The sequence below is a fragment of the Microplitis mediator genome, chromosome 5 (genome assembly GCF_029852145.1).
Source record: "Microplitis mediator isolate UGA2020A chromosome 5, iyMicMedi2.1, whole genome shotgun sequence".
NCBI lineage: Eukaryota > Metazoa > Arthropoda > Insecta > Hymenoptera > Braconidae > Microplitis > Microplitis mediator.
Window position 1 is genome coordinate 10,464,382 of NC_079973.1, and position 12,214 is coordinate 10,476,595.

The 12,214-nt window shown below is 32.1% G+C and overlaps 2 protein-coding genes across 6 annotated transcripts in view; both read left to right on the forward strand.

Annotated features, from left to right (window-relative positions):
• LOC130668593 (homeotic protein ultrabithorax) overlaps positions 1–12,214 on the forward strand; it is a 639,564-nt gene that overhangs the window by 285,940 nt on the left and 341,410 nt on the right. The window lies entirely within an intron of this gene.
• LOC130668594 (uncharacterized) lies at positions 1,814–6,337 on the forward strand. Its single transcript, XM_057470956.1, has 3 exons — positions 1,814–2,282; positions 2,613–3,507; positions 5,313–6,337. The coding sequence occupies exons 1-2, from the start codon at positions 2,147–2,149 to the stop codon at positions 3,503–3,505; spliced, it is 1,029 nt and encodes a 342-aa protein (XP_057326939.1). The 5' UTR covers positions 1,814–2,146; the 3' UTR covers positions 3,506–3,507; positions 5,313–6,337.

Below are 12,214 nucleotides of genomic sequence, written 5' to 3' on the forward strand. Positions count from 1 at the left end.
ATTTTTAGCTCATCGATATCTCGTGAGTGAACAATATTTATTATTTGCAGATGGCGGTGGACAAGACAGAAATCTTGACTCAACATTGCCTCACAGCTGGTTCAAAACAATTGGTTATGCACAGTAAAAAATATTGTGTATCTGTGTTAAAAACGGTCCGTGTTCAAATTTTTGTGTTGATTTTTTCTGTGTCAAATCAACACAATTCTTTGTGTTACTTTAAAATTTTTAATCGATTTACTCTTCAACACTTTGAAAGTGTTACTTAGTATAAAAATCGATATTATCAACATTTATTAAGTGTTACTTTAACATCAACACAAAAAAAGTGTTGAAATTTTAACGCAAATTTAACACACGCACACATTTTCACGCTCGCACACATTTGCACACACGTACAAATTTGCACACACGCACAAATTTTCACACATGCACACATTTGCACACACGCACACAAACACCTGCACACACTTAATCACACACATGCACGCAAACACACACTTGCACACACACACACTCACACATTGTTTAGCAGTTTAATACAAATTTATTTAAGTATTAAAACTCCGGTCCGGAGTGAATTGGGAGTGTAATAAAATCCGCGTCACTCCGCAATCACTCCGCTAAAAAAAAACTCCCAATTCACTCCGCATGCGGAGTGATTTTTTTTAAAACTCCGGAACTCCGAGTGGCGGAGTGAATCCGGAGTGAATTCGGATTTTATTTCACTCCGGATTCACTCCGGATTCTTTACAGTGTAGATGCGCTGTTTTCAAATAAAAAAATAGCTCACTATAAGCTAATAGCTGGCCATTATTTATTATTTACAGATGGTGCTTTACGAGAATGAAATTCTGACTCATTATTACATCATAGTTGGCTCGGAATAATTATTTATAGATGGCGTCGTTTTCAAGTCATACTAAATAGTTAACAGAACATAATCAATTCTGGAACTTAGAATATTTTTGATAAGTTTTTTTTATATATAAATAAAATTATTAAAAGTCCACGATTAAATCTAGTTTTGTTCTTGCAGTTTCAGAATTAAAATTTTTCTAAGTTTCAGAATTAATCTAGTTTTGTCCTTCTGTATCGCAATTGTTTTTTAAAACAGCAGATCAAAAACAGCTTGAAATTTTTATAAAAGATAAAAAATAAATCAACTAGTTCAAATACAGACCAATTGGTCTAAATGCAATCCAGTTAGATTAAAATCAGATCAAATTTTTTGACCCGGGTAACAGATCCCTAAAAGTTAAAATTTTTATGGCCTGACATTAAAAATAGTTATCTAAAAGATTTCAGAAACATCGCTAATAAATGAAAACAAGTCCTTTAAATTTTTTTTGTAAATAAGATATTTTTATTTACTCATAAAATACATTTATAAACCTCCATTGTGTTTTTATAATTATGTTACGATATGACTTGTTCTCCTGTCTGCATATTCTTGTATAGTTATACATGTACCTTGAAACAAGTTAGTTGTGCATCGATTTCCTTCACAGCAGCCATATCCTTGTGATGGATGGCACTAAAGAAATATTATATTTTATGGATTTCTCATTTTTCAGTAGAAATTGTTGTAGTGTATCGAGAAGTAAAAACAATCAACTTTTCTTTTTCCGACTCCGAGCCTTTATAAGAAAAAACGATCGGCCCAAGCTTGGCCGAGGGTTGGCGAAAGATTTATTAACTCTGGGGAAGCTTGAAATCCAAGCTTGGCCCAAGTCTGTCTAAGCATCGAAATGATAACACTGAGCCAAGCTTGAGCAACAGTATTGTGCCAAGACCGCAGCTGAATAAGCACCTACACGTATTAATAATAAATAAAAAAAAATATCTAGGAGAAGGGGGGGCAAAAGGGGGTAGGGTAGGCAAAACGGGGTACCCCCAAAATTTGATAAGAAAAAATTTTATATTATATCTCATGTTTCGTTCTCGAGATCACATTGTAGTACTGCCTCGCACACCAATTGTCACCACAAAGTTAAGCTGTAAATAAAATGAAGTTAGCTACGTTGTAACGCCGTCATCTGTCCAGCCTCATTCTGTTTTTTGTGCGCCTCTTGTCACTACGTACTATTTTATTTCTCTCAATATTAATTTGGAAAAATTAAGTTAATATTTAATAAAAAATACTATGAGCAAGCGACAAGCTGATTCACCTTTGAATCTTGATTTTCTAAAAAGAAAATTAAAAAAATATCAAAATTTAATCGATGAATTGTCAACCGACAAACATGAAAGTGACATATCTGTCAGATCAGATGACGAAGGTATATGTCTATGCCAATAGGCTAACTTTTCATAATTATTTTCATAATTATTTTTATTCATTAATTATTTATTATGATTTTTCATAATAAATTCGGGCGATTATTTTATAATAATTCGCACCATTGGGTTAACCCAAAATAAATGAATGAATAAATTATAAATAACCAAAATTAAATTGCTTCTTATAGCAATTTGGGCAATTTTGTACCTTTTTTCGGTTACAAATTGTACCATTCGACTGGGTTATACATCAAAATAATTTTTTTATTTGTGTCAAAGAATTTATTTCCTTGATAACATATATAACCCAGATCATTATTGTCTTGTAGGTTCAGATCATGATGAATTATCTGAGTCTGATCTTGAAAAGAAGACCGTTCCCAAAACGGATTCCGGTAACAAGGTTCCTCGTACTCCACAAGACAATGACACCAATAATTCTGAAATTATTGAACTACCGGAGAAGGCTCGGGATCTTCTTGGGGTTGAAAAGCGTCGACAGAAAGACCTAAGTTTCGAGTTCCATCCTGAGCTTGTCGCGTGTTGGAAGGAGACTCTCTCAAAGGGGATGGAAGCCTCTACAAAAAAGGAAATTTTAGAAAAATATCCTGATAAAGGTAATATTAACCTAAAAGCTCCGATTTTGAATCCAGAGCTTTTGCCGTTGCTTCACAAGTCTGCTGTTGGCAGAGATAAGCATCTCGCGTCGAACCAGAATCTATGTGGCCTTTCCTTGGTTAGTCTCGGGAAAGCGCTGTGCGCTATGTTCTCCGATGATGAAGAACCATTGGAGAAGGATGACATTTTAGAGTTGCTATGTGACTCCAGTAACATTATGTGTGAATTAATATTTCAACTGGAGAAGGCTCGTAAAACTCATGTCTATCAGTACGTGGAGTCTAAACGCAAGACTGTTTTAGAAGAATCTGTCACTGACGAGTTTTTATTCGGCAAGGATCTTTCTAAAAGGATCAAAGATTCTTCTACGGTTGAAAAAGCAGGTTTAACCTTGAAATCCCAACCCGAGCAGAAGACTTTTGTTTCACGGAAGCGTTTTTTAAACTGGAAGAGCCCGGCTACGTCGCGAGGTGGCCCGTCTCAGTCGGGCTTCAACCGGAAACCATTCCAGAAATTTGGCCAGTTCAATCGATCGACACCACCACAAACTCGATCTCTGACCATATCCAAGGGCCATCAGTCCCAATCAAACAACACGAAGTAGAGGTTAGTTCTATAGCTGGTCGACTACAATTCTTTTTACGAGCTTGGTCACAAATAACTTCAGATAGTTTTATTTTAGAAACAATATCTGGTTATAAAATACCTTTTTTGACTGCTCCAATACAGCATAAAGAACCTCGTAATGATTTATTGTCTGATAATAATGCAATGCAAGAAGCTATTGATGATCTTTTAGTTTTAGGAGCTGTTCAGAAATGTAGTGACATTAAGGGTCAATTTCTCTCCAGTATTTTTCTTATTCCTAAAAGTAATGGAAAAATGAGATTTATTTTAAATTTAAAAAAATTAAATTCTTTTATTGATGTCACTCATTTCAAAATGGAGGATATTAGAACAGCTTTAAAATTAATTACTCCAGGATGTTTTATGGCTAATATTGACTTACAAGATGCATATTTAATGATTCCTATTCATAAAAATTTTTGGAAATATCTTAGATTTCGTTGGAACGGTCAACTTTATGAGTTTATTTGCATGCCATTTGGATTGAACACTGCTCCGTGGGTATTTACGAAAATCTTAAAACCAGTTATAAGTATTTTGAGAAGTCAAGGTTGGACATCAGTAGTCTACTTAGATGATTGGTGGTTAGTAGCTCCGTCAGAAGAACTGTGCTTAAAAAACATTAGTATGACTATTGAATTATTAGAATCTCTTGGATTTATAATAAATCGATCTAAGAGTAATTTGATTCCTTCTCAATCTTGTCAGTTTTTAGGTTTCATTCTTAATTCAAATTCTATGACTATAGAAATAACTCAAAATAAAAGAAACCACATTTTTGAGTTAATTTCTAAATTTGAAAATATTAAAATTTGTTCCATAAGGGATTTTGCTCAATTTGTAGGCAAAATAACTGCTGCTTGTCCGGGAATAAATTATGGTTGGTTTCATTCTAAACCGTTCGAACGAAATAAGTATTTAGCTTTATTAAAAGCTGGCGATAATTACGAAGCATCTATGTACCTATCTCCCTCTTTGAAAAAAGAGTTTGTTTGGTGGAAACAAAATATTTTAACATCCAAAAATATCATCAAACAATCTGCCTTTCATTTGACTATTTTTTCGGACGCATCTTTGATGGGTTGGGGTGCATACTGCGATGGTAAAGTTGCTTATGGCAAGTGGTCTAATGAAGAAAAACGTTTTCATATTAACAGTTTAGAACTTTTGGCGGCATTCAATGGCTTAAAATCATTTGCTTTTGATTTAACAAATTGTGAAATTCTTCTAAAAATTGACAATTCAACGGCGATTGCATATTTAAACAAGATGGGAGGTACTAAATTTCGGGACTTAAATAACATTTCATACGACATTTGGTCTTGGTGTGAACAAAGACGTTTGTGGCTTTTTGCATCTTATATTCCCTCTCAAGAAAATACGGAAGCTGATTTGGCTTCAAGAGTAGACAATGTCGACACAGAATGGGCCTTGGCCACATGGGCTTATGATAAAATTACCAGAAAATTAGGTATTCCGGAAATAGATCTGTTTGCATCAAAAATAAATACTAAATGCAGTCTGTATTGTTCCTGGCATCAAGAACCAGATGCATTTTGTATTGATGCATTCACTTTAAGTTGGACAGATTTTTATTTTTTCGCTTTTCCTCCTTTTTCTCTAATTTTGAAAGTTTTACAAAAAATTCAAGCTGACCAAGCTTGTGGAATTGTAGTGGTTCCTGATTGGCATGCGCAACCATGGTATCCTCTGTGGTTGTCATTATTGGAATCTCCTCCATTATTTTTTCAACCTTCAAATAATCTTTTGCTTGGTCTTGACAGGAAAATGCAGCATCCGTTAGCCGCGAAATTAACCCTGATGGCAGGAAGATTATCTGCGAAGCATTCAAGTTGAAAGGAGTAAAAGAAGAGTCTGTTAGTCTTCTCCTCAACTCGATTACTGAATCTACTCTTAAACAATACAATAAACCTATTGTAGATTGGTATTATTTTTGCAAATCTCAAGACTTGAACTTATACAAGCCAACTGAGGGTCAAGTTGCGGACTGGTTGTCTGGAAAATTTCATCAAGGTGCTTCTTATAGTTCTCTGAATACTTGTCGTTCGGCTCTTTCTTTAATTTGTGGAGAATATATTGGACAGAGTCCTTTATTATCTCGTCTGTTAAAAGGGATTTATAAAGAGAAACCCAGTAAACCTAAGTACAATAAAATTTACAGTCTTGATCCGGTTATTAATAAATTAGAACAAATGAGTCCGCTCAGTGCTCTTAGTTTACCAGAATTAACTAACAAGTTATTAATGTCAATGGCCTTAATAACGGCGCATCGTAAACAAACTCTATCACTTATTAAACGATCAAATATTAAAAAAGTTCAGAACGGTTATGAAATTCAAATTCCGGATTTTATTAAGACATCAAGACGTGGTCATCATCAACCTCTTCTTATTCTTCCTCGGTTTCCTGAAAATAAAAATTTGTGTGTTGCTTCAATGTTAGAAGCTTATTTAAAAGTTACATCTGATTTGTTGATCAATGACAATATAGAAGCTTTATTTATTACAACAAGACAACCTTTTAGAGCAGCTTCAAAAGATTCTTTGAGCAGATGGTTGAAAATGTTCTTATTTAACTGTGGTATATCAAGTGATTATACTCCTCACAGCATCAGACATGCTTCTACATCATCAGCTTTAGCTAAAGGAGTCGATCTCTCCGTTATCAAGAATCTTGCTGGTTGGTCAGAAAACTCAAAGGTTTTTGAAAAATTTTATAATAGACCTATTGTACAAGATCCGAGTACATTTGCTAAAAGTGTGTTATTATAAAAAAAAAAAAAAAAAAATATATTGTTCAATTAAAGAATTGTTAAATTAATAAAAATAATTATATTTTTTCAAATGATACTCTGAACATCCTACAATGTGATCTCGAGAACGAAACATGAGATATAATTATATGATCGAGCGAGCCTGCCGAAGGCAGGCGATGCTCGATCGTAATTATATTGATTGTTTCGTTCGAAGAGATCACACCCCACCCTCTATTTATTATTAATTATTATTTAAAAATTATTGTATTATCCCTCCCGTGATCTCTTCTAGAAACAACTACTTTAAACTGCATGAGGCTGGACAGATGACGGCGTTACAACGTAGCTAACTTCATTTTATTTACAGCTTAACTTTGTGGTGACAATTGGTGTGCGAGGCAGTACTACAATGTGATCTCTTCGAACGAAACAATCAATATAATTACGATCGAGCATCGCCTGCCTTCGGCAGGCTCGCTCGATCATATAATTTTAAATGGTTTTTAAACATTCCAAAATCACTTCTGTAAATATAATTAAGCGTTACTTTGAATTTTTTTTGGTAAACTTTTTCAAAAATCAATTGTCAGTTGAAAAATATTAATGACGTTTGTTTTAAGACAAAAGCTATTAAAAATTTTTTTTCTTCTTTTGTATCCAATAAACCTGTAAAATATAATTTTTTTTCATGTAAATTACTTAAAAAAAAAATTTAACTTAATCAAATTCGTTTAAAATCCAGAAATTTTTTTTTTTTACCTTTTTTAGGGGGTACCCCACTTTGCCCGCAGAAATGAAAAATTTTTTTTTCCAACGGTAACTGAAAATTTCTTCTATTTACTTTGAATATCATTAAAAAAAAAAGATTTAGCGTATTTGAGTCCTCAAAAACTTAGTATTTCCTTAAATACCCCCTTTTGCCCCTCCCTCCCCTAGATATACACGGAAAGAAATTTTCTTTAAAAATTACCGTTAAATTCACTGTAATCGTGGGGCATAATGCGGCGCTTTTATTTATTACCATTTTTGAAATAAAAATTACGAAAAAATTTATTCATTCTGTGGTAGACTTCATAAAATTTACCGAAAACCGAATAAAATTTACAGTAGACTACGGTAAAATTTGTTGAAAAAAAGTTAAAAATTATCTCACTTACCGACAAATGATTAGGTCGTGCCATTCGTCCCACGATTACAGTGAATTTAACGGTAATTTTTAAAGAAAATTTCTTTCCGTGTATTAGTAGATGGTAACATATGGAAATAAATTTATTCAATAGAGAAAGCAGGTAGATCAATGAAACTAAAATTTTGCATTTGCTGGGTCTCGAACCTGGTCCCTCATGGCTGCTAGGCAAGTGTCTTATCCACTAGGCTGTGACGCTATACAGAGGAGCCAGAGGTTTTTAGGTACAATAGTACTCGAGTATTGACTAAACCTGTCCCAAAGACCGGCAGATCAAGACTTATCAATTAAATGTCTGTTGAGTCTTGGCCCAAGACTGGAAAATAAAAGCTCGTCACCTGAACGTTGGTCGGATCTCGGACCAACCTTTGGAGGCCAAGCCTAGGTAGCCCAGTATTGTGCCAAGACCGGCCCCGTTGTCAGTATTTTTTTTCCCATAAGGGAGCAACGTAGTTATAGGAAATTAAAATTCATAGGAAAAAAAGTCCTTAGCTTATACGAATCGTTAGATTTGAAATTAAAAAATGTATACGACTTTATAGTGAAAAGTATGAATTATTCAAATTTCTGTTTTGCGCGAGATTTTAACATCGACTGAAAACTATTGAATGGTAAATTTAAGGGTTCAAATCTCAAAACTCGGAATCTGTCAGTTTAAACTTATTGATTTAAGTTTAGAGTTCTTCAAGATTATTCATGTCTCCACAGAAAGAATTTTTTAATAAAAATTACTCTATAATTTCGAGTAATCCTGGGCCGTTGCGAAAAATTGGTATTTTTCGTTTTAAATTTAATATTTTTTGTTCAAATATTAACGTTGCTTGACTATGTTTTACTCAACTACTGAGTAATTTTTCAAAAGTCTTATATTTAATCGATTATTGTGAATATCTCATCTTAATCTATTCATTTTTAGTTCATGTGATTAATTTTTACTCCCCAATATACCATTCTTTTAAACCCATTAACTTTTTGATGAAAAACTGCTTATAACTCGAATAAATTTTCTTATCTATGGAAGTAATTTGTACTCTCAACTGCAGAGTAATATTTCAGTAGTCTCCGTTAATCATCGGTTAATATCGGCTTTAATTAAATGTCTTTCATTTTGCTTGCGATAACCTACATGTTACGCACACAAACGTAGGCTTGGAAAAAACGACGACATATGTATCTCTCTACCCGATGAAAAAAGATTTTATAAAATTGTATAGAATTATATATCAATTATATATGGACTATATATAATTATATATAGACTATATATAATTGGATAGAAAAAATGGCCCGATCCAATTGTATACAACTGTATAGAAATTGTATAAAATTCTATACAAATTGTATACAATTCTATATAATTATATACAATTCTATATAATTATATACAATTCTATATATTGCAATTATATAGAATTGTATATAATTATATATAATTGTATATAATTTGTATAAAATTGCATGTAATTATATAGACTTGTATACAATTTGTATAGAATTGTATACAATTTCTATACAGTTGTATACAATTTGTATAGAATTGTATACAATTTCTATACAGTTGTATACAATTGGATCGGGCCATTTTTTGTATATAATTTCATACAATGGTATAAAATCTTTTTTCATCGGGTATAACTTAATATTTATTTCAAAATTTAAAAAAAATTTGTATCTTTTCTTTTTCAACCCAATAAGGTTAATTTTTTTTTAATTTTTTTCAAAATGTTTATTTTAAGTCATATTCTAAGGCAATGAGATGGTTTTTAGATTTTTTATAGAAATTTCAGCCTATTAATTGTAATTTTTATTGTAATTCAATAGAAATTTTATGAATTGAATCATCAACTTTTTATCATAACCTACGAGTAAAAATTGAATTAGAGAGAATTTATTTAGACAGCCGCTAGGTGTAATTTTTACTCGAAATTGTGAGTAAAAATTCATCTGATTGATTTTTACTCACTGGAAGAGTAAAATTTCGTAATTCGAAAGTAAAAAGTCGTAATGGCCCAAGATTACTCGATTTAGAGTAATTTTTAGAATAAATAACATGGCAATATTCATACGAAAATTCTTTCTATGTAACTTCGTGTTTTTTTTTAAATTTTATTTTACTGCGATATGATAATTACTTACCCAACCACCAGGACATGCTGCATATACACCAGGATAGATGACAACCAATACGAAAATTGATAACAATAAAATTATTTTTGACATTTTTTTATTTTAGATCTTGAAGCTGAAAAACAAAATAATTATTCAATTTCAATATTATAGCAAAACTATTAAGGTACGACAAAAAAAGTACTATAATAAATTCAAATATAAGAAATTATTATTTATTACCGATTGCTGTTTTCTGAAGTTCTGCAAGCTTGTATGTAACCGATCCGCAGATTGCTGACTTTTATTTATCGATAAATTGTGTCCTTCGACATTTCCGATGATAAATATTTTTTTGCGATAAATTTGTTTTGAGACGTCAAATGTATCTCATAAACTAATGAATGGATCACTTTGAAAAAGTAAAATTACGATGGAAAATTTGTGAGTTACGTATTACTAGAGTTTTAATTTCACAAGACCAAAGGTTATCACGAAGTATCGAGTTCAAGATTAAAAGTCGAATTTCGCAATACTCTCCCAGTTATAAACATTTTAATGTCAAGCTCTTGATATCGATCAGAAAACTATTTTTTAAGAGCTTGACATTAAAATCTAAATAACGAGGAAGTTATGCTGAATTTGAAAAACCATTATTGAAGATAATTTGTAGGGGATGAAATTGTCTACAAAAAAGATCTCATGCCGTTTTGTGATAAGTCTGATAGATTCGCCGGAAAATTAAAAAGATCTCGAAATTTACTATGCATTAGAGTGCAAACTTCAATAACTTTTGAACAGATGTTATTTAAATGGAAAATAGAAAATCGCGATGAGACACCTGTTAATATTAACTTTAAGGGCTCTTATTTTAACAGGCATATGCCTAAAGATATCTTATTTTATCTTCCTGCTAGTATAGAAGCTGTTAGTGCATTGAAAAAAAATACTCGCTTTTATATGGCGTCCTGGGTCGAAAAATTTGATTTGTTTTAAATCAACTAAAAATTTTAAGTTACTTTTATTCAATTTTATTTCTTTTAATATTCAATTCATATGTAAAATATAATCTAGTTTTGCCCTTACCGGAGTAGAATCCTGGCTAATGAAGATATGTTTAGAGTCACTAGCTCAGCGTTACTAGCTAGCAGATTTAGCTAATAACGAGCTCACCGTTGGCTTTTTTTTTTTCAAGAATATTTTTAGCTCACCGATATCTCGTGAGTGAACAATATTTATTATTTACAGATGGCGGTGTACAAGAATGAAATCTTGACTCACCATTGCCTCACAGCTGGCTTAAAACAATTGGTTATAGATGCCGCTGTTTTCAAATAAAAAAATCTGTCTATCGGTTGACCCTGCGGGCCAGCCTTAAAACTTCCCGCTGTTTTCGAGCTCTTTAAGCTCGGAAACTTTGTCGTGAATACATTTTCGAGCTCTTCGAGCTTGAAAATCGTTTTGTATGCCGTTCTTTTCGAAAAAAATAGTTGTTTACTAATTTTTCTCCAACGATATCTCTCAAACGAATAAACCGATTGAGACGGTTGAGATCGTAATCGACGCGTTTTATCAAGTTCCAAAGCTGATCGAATTTTGAATTCGATTTATCGAGTCGTTTTTGAAATATTTAAAAAAAAATAAAAAATAAATTTTTTTTGAATTCTTTCGTCAACGGTTTCTCTTGAACGAATGAACCGATTTTGATGGTTGAGGTAGCATTTCACGCGACTTACAAAGTTTTAGAGCCCAGTTGATTTTGGAATCAAACCATCGAGCCCAGTAAAAGTTACCCAAAAAAACAATTTTGAAAAAATCTGAACGAGCCCTACCGATCAAGTTCAATTTTCTTACAGCTTCAAAATATTGATAAGCCGCGTCGAATGACACCTTAAAGTTCAAAGTTGGTTCATTTGTTCAAAATATACAGGTATTTACATACATACATACATACACTCGGACATCATCGTGAAATTAGTCAGAATAGCTTCCTAGGACCTCAAAACGTCGACATCTGATGAAAATTCGATTTTTGTAAATCGGACCGAAACCAATAACTTCCCGAATTTTTGAAAATTTACAATTTTCTTAGCGGGAACTTAAAAATAGCTCACTATAAGCTAATAGCTGGCCATTATCTATTATTTACAGATGGTGCTTTACGAGAATGAAATTCCGACTCATTATTACATCATAGTTGGCTCAGAATAATTATTTATAGGTGGCGTCGTTTTCAAGTCAAACTAAATAGTTAACAGAATATAATCAATTCTGGAACTTAGAATATTTTTGATAAGTTTTTTTTTATATATAAATAAAATTATTAAAAGTCCACGATTTAATCTAGTTTTGTTCTTGCAGTTTCAGAATTAAAATTTTTCTAAGTTTCAGAATTAATCTAGTTTTGTCCTTCTGTATCGAAATTGTTTTTTAAAACAGCAAATCAAAAACAGCTTGTAATTTTTATAAAAGATCAAAAATAAATCAACTAGTTTAAATACAGACCAATTGGTCTAAATGCAATCCAGTTAGATTAAAATCAGATCAAATTTTTCGACCCGGGTAACAGATCCCTAAAAGTTAAAATTTTTATGGCCTGACATTAAGAATAGTTATCT